Genomic DNA, 17,587 nt, shown 5'->3' with positions numbered 1-17,587 from the left:
AGGGTTGCAGAATATTATTCAATAACTGGGATATTTTGCAATAATGGGGAGTAACAACAAATGTGAAGTTATCTGTCAGTCTGTTTGCTTAGCTCATAGTTCTTGTAGGCGAATTTACAAGCTCCGAGGAGCAGCTGATTATCGGGAAGGAAGTGTTCCTTTCCGACAACTGGCTGTTTGTTCAGAGGAGGGGTGAAGTGCTAATTTACATGCAGTGATTACCGCCACGGTATGAGAATGAGCTATCACTCATCTTTATGCAGCTGCATTGTTTCTGGGACGCAGATCGCTGTTTAGACAGCGCAGAAATTATCATTTATTTGCCTACACAAACGATTGTTTCCCCCAGTGAACGGGCAATTCACTTGTTCTCCAGGTGATTGGCTGCACCTTTGGAAGGCAGATTAATGGGAATAACCGTTCATAGGAACGTTTGTCACCAATAATAGGGTAGTGTAAACCTGCCATAGCAGAGCAAATCTGTTGTCATATTGTGTCAACATGGGCAATACTGTGTATCATTCCACAGCTCAGCAGCTCTGGTGTATGTACATACCTGCCGATGAGGCTGAACCTCCGGAGATAGGGCGGTGCTCTCTCACATTGAGCCGCCTACTGGACCAAATATTTTATTTACCCCCAGGCAAAATATTGGCTGCAGTCAACCGATCAATAACGAGGCCAGCATGATATAAGCGATGAGACTACGCCTACGGACTGGGAGTCACGTACCTCGTGATCCTCTAAATCTCGGTCAAGCTTCAAAACTCTCTTTAGGGTATTTGCGACAACTCTTCTCCTCTTCGAGAGGTAAAGCTTCTCATCATCACAAATGTCAAATCCCATTCGTACGCTCAGTTTGTCAGGGCTGGGGAGGGGATTAAATATGGTTAAAAAAAACAACAAACGTCAAACCCTCCAAATCACATTTACACATTACCTGGTGCAAACTGAAAACTAACGAGGAAATATTACACACTGAACCAGATAATTAGATCTGTCCCTATGACACCGGCTGACCTGTTGCATGTGCACTTGGCAGCTGAAGGCATCTGTGTTGGTCCCATGTTCATAAGTGCCCGCATTGCTGAGAAATATGATGTTTTACTATATACAAATAAGGGAGTGTTGCCTTTACACCTAGAGGCTCTGGCTAGGATATGCAATCACATCCTGATCACAAAGATGCCCCACCAAGGCAAAAAGTTTTGTTTTTGTTTTTTTAAAAGTTCTTCCAACTGCTGTACTGGGAAGTGTGAGATATCTCCATTCACTTGTACACAGGAAATCCCATCGTATATCCCAGAGATCAGACCCCTACCGCTCAGTTTCATCTGGCTGTGAATTTACACATTGTTGATAACCTTGGCTGTGCAATAACGGAACTAATGTCCAGTGTCAGGCGCTTCATAGGTCATGGCCATAGCTCAAATTCCTGTCACAAGTCAGGTCATGCTGGTACTTTTCTGTGCTTGCTAACAAATTTTATTAATTTTAATTATCTTTTCTTAACAACAACGTGGATCATACCTTTACAGCGCAACTGATTGATTTTAACTATTGAACCTCAGCTGCAGTCCAAATTAATGCACTCCTTTAAATGCAATCTTGTGGAAGCAGCTGACATTCAATAGTTAAAATGAATCAGTCGCGCTACAGAAAGTCACAGTGTAGCCCAGGCCTAATAGGTAGTCATACCCTGGTGTCCTGTTCCTGCACTGGTCTCCATTGGTGCATGACAAGCTGAATAAGGCTATTTTCACACCATTGTTTTTTGCGGATCCGTCATGGATCTGCAAAAACACTTCTGTTACAATAATACAACCGCCTGCATCCGTCATGAACGGATCCGGTTGTATTATGTCTTATATAGCCCTGATGGATCAGTCATGAACACCATTGAAAGTCAATGGGGGACGGATCCGTTTTCTATTATGTCAAATCCGTCTTGCTCCGCACCACATCACGGACAGAAAAACGCTGCTTGCAGCGTTATACTGTCCGCAATGGGAGCGCAACCAAACGGAACGGAATGCATTCTGGTGCACTCCGTTTCGTTTAGTTCTGTTTTGTCCCCATTGACTTACATTGTGAGTCAGGAGGGATCCGTCTTGCTCCGCACCACATCATGGACAGAAAAACGCTGCTTGCAGCGTTATACTGTCCGCAATGGGAGCGCAACCAAACAGAATGGAATACATTTTGGTGCATTCCGTTTAGTTCTGTTTTGTCCCCATTGACAATGAATGGGGACAAAACGGAAGTGTTTTCATCCGCTATTGAGATCCTATGACGGATCTCAACATTGGAATTGATAACGCTAATGTGAAAGTAGCCTTACACATCATGATGACTGCTTAGAGAAGCAAAAATAGAAATTATAGATACTTTACCAGTCTTTGGCTTTGAATTTCACTTCTAGGGGTCTGGCCTAAAGAAAAACAATTCATATTTCATGTTACACACATAGCAGAGACACAGCACAGAGAACAATGTGCACAATTCCAGAAAAGTTGGGACGCTGTATCTGCAGTCCAGACCTTTCACCAACAGAAGACATTTGGCACATCATAAAAAGAGAGAACCAGCAAAGACGACCCAGGACTGCTGAGCAGCTCGAATCCCACATCAGACACGAATGGGACAACCTCCCTCTCCTGCTATTGGTCTCCTCACTTCCCAGACGTTTACAGACGTTAGTGGATGCTACACAATGGTGGACATGGCCCCGGACCAACTTTTTTAAAATTTTACAATTTACAATTTTTTAAATGCGTTGCTGCCATCAAGTTCTAAATGAGTAACTTATTTTCCAAAAATTGGAAAATGTCTCACTTTCAACATCAGATATGTGCTCTATGATCTATTGTGAATAGAGATGAGTGAAGTTACCAAAAATTCGATTCGGCTGCTTCGCTGAATTTCACAAAGAAATTTGATTTGTGATGAATTACTGGCTGAATTTTCTTTACTGCCATTTCAGGAAAAATTGATTGGTTAGCAGGAAGTGCGAGGAAATTCAGTTTTGTGGTGAATCACATTTTTCCTGAAATTTGGGTTGAAGTCCCCTTTGTTAACGTTCATTTGCTCAACACTAATAATGAATAAAATATGGGTCTATGAGATTTGCAAATGATTGCATTCTGATTTATTTACATTTTACACAGTGCCGCAACCTTTTGGGAAGTGGGGTTGTATTTATCTGGGCGATTATTAGATAGCAATCATTTCCAACATTCGACTACAACTCTGGGCGACTGACACCAAAGATCACTAAATGGGCTTATATTTCACATAGAAGGCTGTAACATGGCACTGGGCATGGGGATCCACTCCATCATGAGTGATTTACGTTCCCTACAAATATAATTTTCTTAATAAAAAAATAATAATAACTGGTCCATTAAAGCGCCTCCAGGTTCCCGCTTACTACATTTTTTGCCTTGGTAAACGATAAGATTACCCGATAACCACATCTTTCTCACATTATGCTTCAGTCGTTATTTGACGCCAAGTAGACGGGTCAGCGTTTGGGTGAATGAAAGCTGGTCTTTGATTGTTGCCCCACCGATCAGCTGAGAAATTTACGTACAAGTGCAGCACGTCTCACTGATCACATATTTTCTATCATATCAGAATCATGGGTTGTAGGAAGAATGAAGCCCCATGTAAACGGGGATGTGCTGCTGACAGCAATGAATCTGTTTGTGAAGGAAGGATCCCATTGACTTGCTATACTGTTGATCAGTGCTCTTTAAGCCTCATTCACACCTCAGTGTTCCACGTACGTGTGCTGTTTGTGTTCTCCACGGACAGCACGCGTCCCCGTTCATTTTAGGCAACATGCACACGAACGTTGTTTGTTTTCATGTCCGTTCCGTTTTGTTTTTTTGCGGATAGGATGCAAACCCATTCATTTCAATGGGACCGCAAAACATGTGGACAGCACACCGTGTGCTGTCCGCATCAGTATGTCCGTTCCATAGCCCCACCAAAAAAAATAGAACATGTCCTATTCTAGTCCGTTTTAGGCATTGTTACAATGGTCCCCCCCCCCCCCCAAAAAAAAACGGATGTCATCCGTTATTTTTTCGGATACGCAATTTGCGGACCGCAAAACACATATGGTCGTGTGAATGTAGCCTTAATGTGTCTATTCACACATCAGTGTTTTAGCACGGTCCGTAGGTCCGTGTTTTTAGTACGGATGCAGGCTCTATTTTGTCCCTGTTCAGGGATCCATCACGCCCATTATAGGCTATGGGTCCGGGAAAACCACGGATGCAACACGGATGTCATCCATGTTTCATGGATCATTAGGAAAAGATGCTTTGAATTTTTTTTTTCAGCTGTTCAGTGTCAGTGAAACACGGATGACACACAGACAGCAAAAAACGGACACACATATCCATCACAGACATCTTCACTGACCACCTTTTCACGGATTTAAGCGGTGACACTGACGTGTGAATGAGCCTTTACTGCCAGAATATTCGCCGGTGTAAATGGTCTTGAAGACACAGCTGTGTGGTTTATCATTGCTAGGTCTGCTGCACCATAGACAATACAATACATCTAATACTAATCACAATCATTGCCGCGAGGGTTCAAGCACTGATTAGATCTTCTAGCAGCTCCGGGTGAATCAGCACAAGAGAACTCTCTGAATGGCGGCTTCTTGCATTAATGGTCAAGATGCTCCATAAAACCTGCAGGGCTCAGAGTTGTGAGAGAAGTCCATCATTACTCACCACCTAATCAATGGTCTTACAGGAGTTAGTAATATTTCTATCATGTGGCAGTCATTGCTGATTCATCTCCTCTCACTGCCAAGAGTTTGCAGCAAAGTGCCGCACTGCCATGTGACAGGTACACGGTCATAAAGCTAATTGCCACTATTAAATCTTAGGAATGCCTTTAACTAATGCGGTGTATGACTAGGAAACTGAGATCCTAATACAAACTACAGCCATTGCTAACGGACTATTCACTGGACATAAATCCAGGAGAAGGTTATAGCCTGACAGCAAAAACCCATATGAGGGTACGACCACACTTACAGGTAGCGGTATGGTAGAAAGCAGCAGTACAGCAAGAACCGAGAAGCTGCATGTTAAGATTGCAGGGAATATTTTACACCGGTCTCTAATATCCCCTAAAAAACGTAACGGACACGGAAAGGAAATATGTTTGTGTGCATGAGCCCTAAATGAAAGCTAGTCTTCTTTTACGCCATAAAACTGGTGTGAAAGAAAATAAACATGCCCTGCCCCCTTCCTCCCTGCTTCCTTTTTGGGAAAATGGTGAGGGCGGCGGAGAAATGCCATGCGTGACAAAATTTGTTGCAAGTGGCATTCAAAAGGTTGTAAACACGGTGTTTTGCCTTTTTCATGCAGGACTTGCCCATTCAAATTAGGGAGAGTTTACATCACCGTTATCTTTCAGTTCTTCTGATGCTTCTGTAAAAAAAAAATGGATCCTGAGCATCAGTTATGCACATAAGGCAATCATTTTAGCCATTTCCGTCTGATGTCCGTATTTTTAGACGGAAAATAAAGTCCTGCATGCAGAAGAACGGAAAAATAAACGGTGATGTCAACTCAGCCTTTATGAAATGTACAGAAAACATTTTTCCAACTGTTATAATTACTTTATGTAGATTTAATGAGTTCGTGGAAAAAACTAAAGCACCTTGAAGGACACTCCATTTTCACTAAGGCCTCTTTCACATGAATGATACGATATTTGCCAGGACGCATTCAGTAAAACTCGCACCATTTCACTAGTAAGTTCAGTCAGTTTTGCTTGCGATTGTGTTCAGTGTTTTTTGTTTCAAGTGGATGCGTTTTTTTATGCAAAAAAAAAAGTGATAAACAGGGTGTTCGAGTGGTGATAGATAATCAGTTCTTACCTCTCCTGTCCCTTATACTATAATCAGTGATAAGCATGGTGTTCTATACTATAAATCAGTGATAAGCAGGGTGTTCGAGTGGTGATAGATAATCAGTTCTCACCTCTCCTGCCCCTTATACTATAATCAGTGATAAGCATAGTGTTCTAGTGGTGATAGATAATCAGTTCTCACCTCTATTGTGTTCTCCTCTGTCCTTACACTATAATTAGTGATAAGCAGGATGTGCTAGTGGTGATAATCAGTTCTCACCTCTCCTGTGTTCTCTCTTGCCCCTTATACTATAATCAGTGATAAGAAGGGTGTTCTAGTGGTGATAATCAGTTCTCACCTCTCCTGTGTTCTCCTCTGTCCCTTATACTATAATCAGTGATAAACAGGGAGTTCTAGTGGTGATAATCAGTCCTCACCTCTCCTGTGTACTCTACTAGGTATCTTCATGCTGCTTCAAGTCCCCTCAAACTGTGCTGCACATGCTCAGTAGTGAAGACCAGAGGAGAAGGTTCACTACTGGGCATGCCAGCAGTCAGGAAGACAGCATTAAAGCGGTTGTCCGAGAATAAGTCATACTTACCTACTTCTCACTGCTCTGGTCCTGAGAGCCGGATCCCGTGTGTCCACCTTTTAGTCTGCATCTTTTTAATTTGTCCCTGGCACGGGCACGATCATCTGCTCTGCAGGATGCAATAACTTTTGAACAACTTTTGATATGTCACAGGGCGTCGCGCAATCTCTGTCCTTACTGTAGGAGATGGAATCAAGACTGGCCCACAGACTTTCTATAGAGCTCGTCTCCTGCAGCGAGGACAGAGAGCATGCTATGTGAGTGTTTCTCACTACTTATTCTGGCTATCGCTGCACTCACACCCCCACCAATCAAAATCACCCCCACCAATTAAAAGTTTTGTGAAAGCTCAGTGAAAAAAATGTCATCCCATTTCCATTAAAGGAGGGACTCCATGACTTCTTTTGCACAACAGCGCACGTTTGGTTTCTTGTCTTGTACTATAATTTTATGTTGTCCCGATTTTTTTTTTGTCAGATGAAAATGAAATATATAAATCATTAAGAAATTGGTAACTGTACCTGGATCCAGCGCAGCGGAAAGAAGCAGCGGAAGCCCCAGCAATGTGCATAAACCTAATTAAATTTTTTAAAAATTAAATACTGTCTAGAAACTGCCGTAAAAATACAATGGTGGTTAATAGACAACAGGACTCCAAAAAGAAGCAGGAACATGAAGTCACTGGGGGAGATTCATGAAACTGTGGAAAGGAAAAACAGTCTTTGATGCCGATACCAATCACAGCTTAGTTTTCAATTGGCTTTCTGCTTTTAAAAAACGAAAACTGTGCCATGACTGGATTATATGGGCAACAAAGACTGATTTTCTTTTTAGAACATGTTCATAAATTTGCCCCATTGTATCTTGCCAGTGACAAGTTACATCTGCCTACTATACTGGTCTCCTGACTGGAAATAACTTGATGAGATGAGTGCCCTGCAAAGTGTGTGATTCTGCTGAGCAACATTTATTTCTAGTATATATTTAGTGGTAATTTACATAATGTATTCCTATAATATTATTAGTGTGATTTTTCCATCCTAAAAAATTAGCATTTTCTGACCTATTAGAAAGGTAAATGATATAAACTGTAGCGCATGTCATTTTCTTATGAGCGACTGTATCTGCGAGTTATAACCTCCTTTCTGATCCTCAGCTGTGTCATGTGATCAGCACTCTGAACTCCAAATAACACAGTATTTTATATGTGGACCGTAAGTCAGTTTCTCTATATATTCCTATGGGAGCCTCAATGTCAGTCTCATAGTAATGAACAGAGACGTAACGGACATCCTGTCTTGTGTCAGTTGGAGATTAGAGTGCTGGTCACATGACACAGCTGAGGAGCAGAAGGGAGGTTATAACTTACAAATACAGTCACTGGTAAGAAGATTATCTTCACTACAGTTTACATCATGTATCTAACAGGTCAGAGAATAAAAAATTTTGTGGGGGGATGCTTCTTTAAAAGAAGCTTTCCTGGATTTTCATATTGATGGCCTATCCTTACGATAGGTTATCAATATGACATCAGTGGGGGATCCACCTCTCAACACCCCGCCGATCAGCTGTTTAAGGAAGCTTACCAGAGCTTGCAGCTTACCAAGCACAACACTATCCTTTTGCTAGTGATAGCAGCTTGGTGTTGCAGTTCACCACCATTCACTTGAATGTGACTGAGCTGCATGTAGGCTATGTGACCAATCAACATGATATGACATGGCCTAGGAAGAGGCTTACGCTTTCGTGGAGCGCCCTGCCCTCTTCTTACAACTGAATAGGGTGGGTCCCAGGAGTCGGACACCCGCCAATCCCATATTGATGACCTATCTCGAGAAATAGGCCATCAATATAAAAATATTGGAAAAACCCCTTTAATTATCTGATCCTCATTAAGAATGAATCCATATGGGACACGTCAGTTGCAGATTTTCTATAGAATATCTGCTGGAATTCTGCACCAAACTGTACAGCTTTTGTTGCAAAATTAAATACTGCTGGGTTGCCGGGAAATTTCACAATCTGCGCTGCAAAGGGAGAAATCCGCTGCATAAATTCCCTTGCTTTACGCAGTTTTTTGGATTTTCTGCAATGGCAATATATGTGCAATGTGCAATATATGTACAAATCTGCAATGGAATATATGTGCTAAATGTAAACAATCCCTAAAAAGGTTTTACTTGTTCAGCTGTACTAAGCAGCAACAGCATGTCACTGGCATATGCGCCAACAGTACTTAAATTAAAGGGATAACCTCAGGTATTAAAGTACTTGTCACCAAGACAAGTTCCATTTAGATTAGATTGTCTATAAAACCTGAACTAGTTGGTGCAATTGTGTAAACCAAGCTACACAACTCTAAAGGATGTCATAAATATAAGTTCAGCACTGCGGCTGATCAGTTGTCTATGGCATCGTTTTTGCACGAACTATCCCACCAGTAACATGCTACAGTAAACTGGGCGACCAGGGAGTACAATCATCGGCCTGTCCAAAACATTCCAGCCGGGCCGATCACAATTTACTAAGCATTCTAACTACTGCAATCTCATGTGTATGATTGGGGTTTACATCATCAGCAAAATTACATTTTTCTGTCCCAGTATTGGAAAGATGAAAGCGCCAGATCCGGCATATGCCGGACATTGTTGGTGCCCGGTGAATTCCACAGACTGTAATAGGATCTGTTGAGTTTCCATTATGGATTCCTACTGGAACCTCGGCCTCAGTAGCCTAACAGTGCCAATCAGGAGCCAGAAAAGGATTACCTTTCAAGTAGGATGTTCCTATTTGAAAGTAGTTCCGGCAGTCGTATATTAGTAAATCAGAAAATAGAACAGCCAACATTTGGTACAGTACTATTACTATTTCTCGGGTTTTGTTGTGGCAGTATTTTTCAATTCGCAACAGAAAATGTAACCATATAAGTTCTGATTTTTTTTTCTGAGAAACACACAGCCAAGCATCACTTTATTAGCATGTGGTGTCCATAAAAGTGAAAGTTTTGCTGGCGTTTTCTGACAATTTTTAATTGAAAACCTATCATCTAGATTGGTCAGCAGTATCTGATTGGTGGGGGTTCAACACCCAACACACCACTTCACAATGTATGCCGCTGTGCTAAGTAAGCTGACAGGAGACTGCAGTGCTCACAGAAGTGATGGTGCTGATCGGCAAAGGTCCTGGGTGTTGTACTTGGTGGAAATGTAAGAATCCGTTAGGGGCATTTTATCATTGCATTTTGCAAATTTTGGGCTAAAATCATTTTCAGCGGTTTTTGACCTACAGGGTTAAGTTTCAGTCTACTGTCACTTTCTGTTTTACATGCATCGCTGAATTCCTAAACACTCATTTAAGCCTTATTATCAGTTTGATAAGACGAGCTATAATGAGTGTTCAGAAGCTGTCAGGAGTTCAGAGAAAAAGGGCTATAGATCCAGCCATCAGAACAGCAATATGAGGGGGGCTCAGTGCAAAACAGAAAGTTACATTCTGCAAACAGACTGAAAGTTAACTCTGTAGGACAAAAACTGTTGAAATTTTTTAGTAAAGTCCAAAAAAAAATAAGATTTATATTTTAGCTCAAAATGCAATCGACTGATTGTTGATGTCATTTTTCTGAATACAACTTTTTTCAGTTGTATCCCTAATATTAATGTTCCTTTGTATCTCTGCCCAGTAACTGTCCCTTCCTTCTCATTCAGTCCTCCTTTAAGTGGATGCCCAACCAAAATGATCTTCTGATACGTCATAAGCAGGCCACAGAAGTAAGGACTTAGGCTGGTCTATACACTGCTAGTTTTGTTGTGGCAAAAAAAAACTACATCCTAAAAACAATGTGTTTTTACCGTGTTTGCAGCAGGTTTGTGACGCAGTAATTGCCAAGTCTGGGCAATCCACGTGGGAAATTACTGCATTGCAAAACCATACCACTCACATGCAGATTTTAAGAGGCTGGTTTTGTTGCATTTCAGTTTTTTTCACCACAATGTGTAAACCTGGCCTAATAGAAAAAGAGACATGAAAAGTCTTCATATAGTAAGGCTACTTTCACACTCGCGTTTGGTGCGGATCCGTCATGGATCTGCACAGACGGATCCGCTCAGATAATACAACCGCATGTATCCGTTCAGAACTGATCCATTTGTATTATCTGTAACATAGCCAAGACGGATCCGTCTTGAACATCATTTGAAAGTCAATGGGAGACGGATCTGTTTTCTATTGTGCCAGATTGTGTCATAGAAAAACGGATCCGTCCCTATTGACTTACATTGTGTGTCAGAACGGATCCGTTTGGCTCAGTTTTGTCAGACGGACACCAAAACGATGCAAGCAGCAGAACGATGTCCGCCTCCAAAGCGGAATGGAGACAGAACGGAGCCAAACTGATGCATTCTGAGCGGATCCTTTTCCATTCAGAATGCATTAGGGCAAAACTGATCCGTTTTGGGCCGCTTAACCCTGCTTTCACACCTGAGCGTTTCTCAAACGCGCGTTTTACGCGCGTTTTTATGGTCGTTTTTTGTAATAGTAAACGCGCGTTTGTGTGATTGACTGCAGTGTCCTATGGCCACAAACGCGCGTCAAAACGCCGCAAAGAAGCTCAAGAACTTGATTATGCGTCGGGCGTTTTACAGCGCGATCGTACGCGCTGTAAAACGCCCAGGTGAGAACCATTCCCATAGGGAAGCATTGGTTTTCATGTGTTGAGCGTTTTACAGCGCGATTGAACGCGCTGTAAAACGCTCAGGTGTGAACTTAGGGTAACAGTGGTCTGAGATCTGAAACTTCACCAAGGTGACCTTCTCATATGTACTGTATGTATATCATATCAGAAGATCACTTTGAATGGATTTCCAATTTTAGAGTAAAAATCAAATGTTTCGTAAGATCATGTAGCAACAAAAATGAAAGCAAAATAAAAAGATTAATAAAAATAAGCATAGTCCCAATTCTCTGCTGCCCCTGGTAAGTGTTGCTTTGACTAATAGACACATACAGTAATTAAAAAGCCAGATATTTAACCAATTTTACAAGCAACTTACGGCAAGCAGTTTAGCACACTTTCTAGACAGTATTTCTTTTGTTGTTCATACAATGTACTGGATCTGTAGGGCCCCAGGGAGCCAGTACATATGAATGCACATGCAATATTATTTACAGGAGGTGAGCTGTTACCATAACCTATGCCAACTCTGGATCCTGTGTAATCTATACAGAGGTGATATCTGTTGCTGCAATCATATCTGTAATAATGATGAGATGACTGCTGATAAGTGATCCCTACAGAACAGGAAGTATCAGTCTATTATGAGACTTAGTGACCACAGTAAAAACCGCAACATTTCAGTAATTTTATAATATACAGTGGGATGATGGAAAATAGAAAAAACACTCAAAATATGTGTGCTTAAACAGACACTACCATCATAAAGGGGTATCTTTTTAAACTCGATACTACTAGAAAACTTATTTTTTGGAATTTGTGCCCGTTTCATTTTGAAAGTACTATGTCAATAAAATTATATACAAAGCACTGTTCTCTAGCAGTAATCACAGAGAGAACAGCAGCTTACGAGACTGCTGTACAGACATTTCTCTAGATAGGCCTTGATAAACATGGAACAGACAAGAACCGCAAAGTGATCAGAACTTCCAAAACAGCAGTTTAGTGTGACGCTACTCAAACAAAAAAAAAACCTCTGCACACATAGCTAACGTGGCGCCAAAGCCGATCTTTTTTTCAGTGTAAAAGTGAAACACCTGCATTGCAAAACATATATGACAAAAAAGAGATATAAAAATAATAATTTGCAGTTGAAAATTCAATGCCGCCCTCTGCACCGCATTGATAAATTCTGTACAATTTGGCCCTGGACTTTATCTTCCTGACTTGCGTATATATACCATACTTTGTGACACTTCAGTGATCAAGTGGCTTAATAAAGACCACTGGAGAGCTGAAAAGTCACAAAAAGTATACGTAATTTGTACACTGCCAAGAAGGAAGGAAGAAAAATCCTTTGAAGATTGAGTCTGGTGCGTTATATTACATTATTACGCTGTGCAGCAGGAATAATCCACAGGGTGCAAACTCCCACCTCAAAGTCATGCGAAAGAAGGTTTCCACTGCAATCAAGCAGCCCTGGGTACTGGAAAGCCCAGACAATGTTATTTTAGATGTATACTTATACAAGCTTATAGTTTAAAACGTTAACATATGCCATAAAAGTGTCATATATTAAAATTGGGGGCGGTTGGGAACGTATATAAAGATAAATTAGAAAGAAAAAAAAAGATTAAAAAAACTGAATTTTAGAATTAAGGTTTGATCAGACAATCACCACTATAACAATAAATTACAGACATATTTAGGATCCAAATATTAACATACGCCATAGAAGAAAAGTTACCAACTTGTTTATGCTGTTTGATGAATGGCATAAAAATGCAAAAAACTAAGTCGGGACCATGATTTTGCAGGATTAAGGATGAAAACCTAATAAGGGCGGGTTCACATCACTGCTTAGCTTTCCATTCATCTGATCCTTCAGAAGAACAGGAAAAATAACCCCCCCAAAAAAGATCCGTTATTTTGAGCATCAATTATGCTCAGTTTGTGTCACTTCCGTCAGAGATTATTATTATTATTTATTATTAAAGCGCCAATTATTCCATAGCGCTGTACATATGATAAGAGGTATACATACATAATACAGACACTAAGCATAAACAAGACTAGTTACAAACTGGTACAGAAGGAGAGAGATCAGTTATTTTTGACAGGAGAAAAATTCCTCTATTCTCCTGTCAAAAATAACTGTTTTCTCAATAAAGTGACACAAACTGATGCTCAAAATAACAGGATCCGTCTTTTTATTTTTTTTTTAAACAATTTTTTTTATTTTTCAAAGGAAAGACATATATAAAGTACAATTCAAAGCAATGTATGTTGGTTACCAATCATTTTCATAAAACATACATTGATGTCTAGTTAGACAGTAAAGATTCAAAACAATTTGACCCTTAAGTCAATTATTCTCAAAACCCTTCATTTAAGTGTCCCCCCCCCCCCCACCCAGATCTGAGAAGACCTAACCCCCCTCCCCCCCCCTCGACCAACCCTAAACCAAAACTAACTTTCGTCCTGACAGAACATTCACCATACCTCTTGACAGACATGGGCTAAAGGTATTATGTCGACATACGAGTAACGTCTCGAACGGTCATAATAAACATGTCATTGTGCCAAGCGACCTAGCGTCCCTTTCAACTGCTCCTCTAGGTACCACTTAGTTAGTGTAAAAGGTTTCATGATATTCTCAATTTCGGAATCGGAGAAGAACTGTGTCAGAAAGCCTCTCCATTTCTTGAGAAATTTGCCTCCCTTCCCTTCCTTATGTTTTATTACATCCCCTCGCTCCAAGGTCAGTAACCCTTTGAGACAGGCTAAAATGTCATCCCTAGAGGGGACTGAAGGCTGAAGCCAGTGTTGTAATATGCTCCTTTTGGCTACCATACAGAGTGCATGGAAGAGGGTCGGCAGTCTACGTTCCATAGGGACCCCATCCTTCAGTTCCTCCCAATAATGAAATAAGAAGATCACAGGGCTCAACGGGACCGTCAGATTCCAACTATCCTTTGATATCTGGGCTACCTGGATCCATAGGCTTTGTATTTGAGGGCAGGACCATAAACCATGGAATAGGTCGGTGTGCATTACCTTACATTTTGGGCAACTAGTGTTCCTGTCCGACCTATTGGGAGCTGCCGGGAGATTGAAAGCATAGATGGCATTAATGCATTATCCTGAAATGTGTGTCCCTCCAAGTTTAATTTATGACCGAGTTCCTCAAAGCCCACCATCCTTTCAAGATCTTCTCCCCTGCCTCATCGTCCTCCAAGATACGGGCCCATGGGCGAAAAGGCCAGGTGTGGCAGACCGTCCCCCAAAGTCTCCCGTAACTGGGAGTATAAGAGAGATATGGATTGTGGGCCTGTACCCTTCAATACTATCTTGTCAAATTCATTTTTCGTTATTTCCTTATAAACATCTCTCAACTTATCGGTCAGGAATTTACTGACTTGGGTATATTGAATAGTTTGAAAAGGACTCCGGTGAAAAACGTCCCTAACTTCCTGACATGATAGCCATCTATTCTCGGTCTTATGCAACAACTGCTGGGCCGTTAGTATTCCCTTCTGTTTCCATTCCTTAAACAAGGCATTACTCCTTCCCTGCTCGAATTCCGGATGTCCCCACAGAGGCAAACATTTCGAAACCCTCTGACAGAGCCGCAAATTCTTCCTAATAATTCGCCACGCTGCCCAAGTGTGACGGAAAATAGTCGAATTCCGCAAGTGCATGGGGAGGGAACGGATCCGTCTTTATTTGAGCATCAGTTATGCTCAGTTTGTGTCAATTACGTCAGAGATCAGTTATTTTTGACAGGAGAAAAAAAAAAATCCTCTTTTCTCCTGTCAAAAATAACTGCTCTCTCACCAAAGTGACACAAACTGATGCTAAAAATAAAGGATCAGTTTTTTTTTTATTTTTCTGATGGATAAGTAGAACAGAGCATATATTGCTTGTGCATGTGATGAATGTAATCAGATAGAACCTGTAGGCACAAGCATTAGAGGGTGAGTGAGAGCGGAGGCTATCATTAGGCACCGCAGACCTGTACCATGAGCAGCAGAGGAAAATGGGGTGTCTTTTGTACCACGTGCAAAAATGTAACATTGGATTGCAAGCATCTAGTGCCTTCAGGCTCCGTGTAACTAACACTATATGTGTAAGCTGTTCAAAAGTGCAGTGCTCAATGGTCTATCAAATGTCAATTGTCACAGGCTAAGATCTTTAAAACATGCACATAGTACCAGACCATAAAGGTACAATCAGACATCTAATCTTTTATGTAAGGTTAAAATCATCAGACATTAAAAAATGAGTCAATGAAAAGTGACAAAAGCAGACAAACTGGTTTCACGTATAAGTTATAACAAGAATATATATACTGTGTGTGTGTGTGTGTGTGTGTGTGTGTGTGTGTGTGTGTGTGTGTGTGTGTGTGTATATATATATATATATATATATATATATATATATATATATATATATATATGCATATATATGTCACTATGCAACATAGCATTGTACTGCAAAGTGTACTAAGGGCTCTTTCACACAAGTGGATACCGTTTGGGTAATCCGCTGCGTGAAAGACAGCCAAGCCCCGTTCCGGACAGCAGAGACACGGAGCAGTAACATGACTGATAATGCTCTTTCCCTCTCGGTGACCTTTTTACTACAAAATCACAGTGACAACTTTATCTCACTGTGATTTTGTAGTAAAAAGGTCACAGAGACGCATGGAGCATTATCAGTCATGTTAATGCTCCGTGTCCCTGCTGTCCGGAGCGGGGCTTGGCTCTCTTTCACACAGCAGATTACCCGCACAGTACCCGCTTGTGTGAAAGAGCCCTAAGGGGGCTGTCCGGACAAATAAAACAGTTCCTGAATGCTGAACATGCAATAAAATACCAGAATAAGTATTACCTAGAAAATTCCCCACCGCACCAGTGTGCCCGCTAGCCTCTGTTGCTGTCCTGACAGTTAAGATGTAGCAACAGATGACCCGCACATGACCGCTGCTGCCAATCAGCTAACAGAAATTGGCTGCAACGGTCACATGCAGGCTATCACAACATCAACACTGAAAGTAAGGCCTCATGCACACGACTAAATCTGTTTTGACTGCGAATCCGCAAAATACAGATACCGCCCGTGTGCATGCCGTAATTTTGCCTGCAAAACAGACTAGAATAGGGCATGTTCTATAATTTGCAGAACGGCCACATGGATGTGGAAAGCACACAAATGACATCTATGTGCTGTTCGCATTTTTTGCAGACCCATAAAGATGAATGGGGCTGTGCGCAATCCACAAAAAATGCAGGCCGGGTGCGAACCCAAAATACGATCGTGTGGATAAGGCCTAACAGAGGCCAGAGGTATCACCAGCGTGGTAGAAAATGTATAAGGTGATTAATAATTGTTTAGTCATTTTATAACATGCCCTGCATTCGGGAACTGTTTTAAATAGCCAAGACAGCCCTTTAAACCAATTACCGGTCATACACAAATAAAAGTGCAATTGCAAAAGCTGATCATGAAGCAATAGTGCACGAGGGCTCACCCACCACACCCGACATTTGCTTCACCAATTTATCTATCTATTCATTTTATTATCTGGGGTGGTTGGAGGTTAAAAAAAGAAGACAAAGTTGTTAGCGAGACTCACGTTGGGTGTGGTGGGTGAGGTCGTCTGGTAAACCCTTGCTTCATGATAAGTATTTGGCCCAGGTGTTTTGGCAGACTGAAGGCTGGGTTCACATCTGCGTTGTGAGCACTTTGATCCGGTCACTGTATCCAGCATATGTCAGCTTTCGGGCAAGACAAAAAATACTACATGCTGAATTTTTTTGTCTGGCTGAAAGCCGACATACATGCCGGAAAGCGGCATGAGACCCCCGCCCACGGGACCAATTATAGTGAATGGGGATCCGGAGGTGCATGGTGGTATCTAGCTATGCTCGATACAGTGAACTCCAGCAGTCTGTTCTTCCATCGGAACAGTCTGCAGGACTTCACAGCACAGATGTGGACGCAGCCTTAGGGTCCATTCACACGTCCGTATGTGTTTTGTAGATCCGCAAAACACGGACAACAGCAATGTGCGTTCCGCGTTTTGCAGGACCGCACATTGCTGCCACTCTCATAGAAAATGCCTTTTCTTGTCTCCAATTGCAGACAAGAATAGGACATGTTCTATTTTTTTTGGCGGAACGGAAGTGCGGATCTGCAAATGCGGATGCGGAAAGCACATTCCGGCCCCATTGAAAATGAATGGGTCCTGCACTAGTGTTGAGCGAACTTGTGTTCTAAGTTCGGTGTCTAAAGTTCGGGTTATCGAAGAATCGCGTTATGGATTCTAAATTTCGTTATGGTCCGTGGTAGTGGAATCCATAACGGGATTCTTCGATAACCCGAACTTTAGACGCCGAACTTAAAACACAAGCTCGCTCAACACTAGTCCGCACCTGTT

The 17,587-nt window shown here is 41.6% G+C and overlaps 1 protein-coding gene across 2 annotated transcripts in view; it reads right to left on the bottom strand.

Annotated features, from left to right (window-relative positions):
- The window catches only part of LOC122921654 (cytosolic phospholipase A2 beta-like), a 73,651-nt gene that overhangs the window by 24,455 nt on the left and 31,609 nt on the right, over positions 1-17,587 (bottom strand). Inside the window, exons 10-12 of one of the 2 annotated variants that reach the window (XM_044271806.1) lie at positions 6,998-7,051; positions 2,394-2,431; positions 733-868 (exon numbers count right to left, since the gene is read on the bottom strand). In XM_044271806.1, coding sequence (XP_044127741.1) covers positions 733-868; positions 2,394-2,431; positions 6,998-7,051 — 228 coding nt within the window. The remainder of the gene's footprint in view (positions 1-732; positions 869-2,393; positions 2,432-6,997; positions 7,052-17,587) is intronic. The other variant, XM_044271807.1, reaches the window with a different exon arrangement.

Source organism: Bufo gargarizans, chromosome 11, assembly GCF_014858855.1.
Source record: "Bufo gargarizans isolate SCDJY-AF-19 chromosome 11, ASM1485885v1, whole genome shotgun sequence".
In the NCBI taxonomy this organism is placed as follows: domain Eukaryota; kingdom Metazoa; phylum Chordata; class Amphibia; order Anura; family Bufonidae; genus Bufo; species Bufo gargarizans.
Note: the sequence above shows the minus strand (reverse complement) of the source record. Positions and strands in the feature narration are given on the sequence as shown.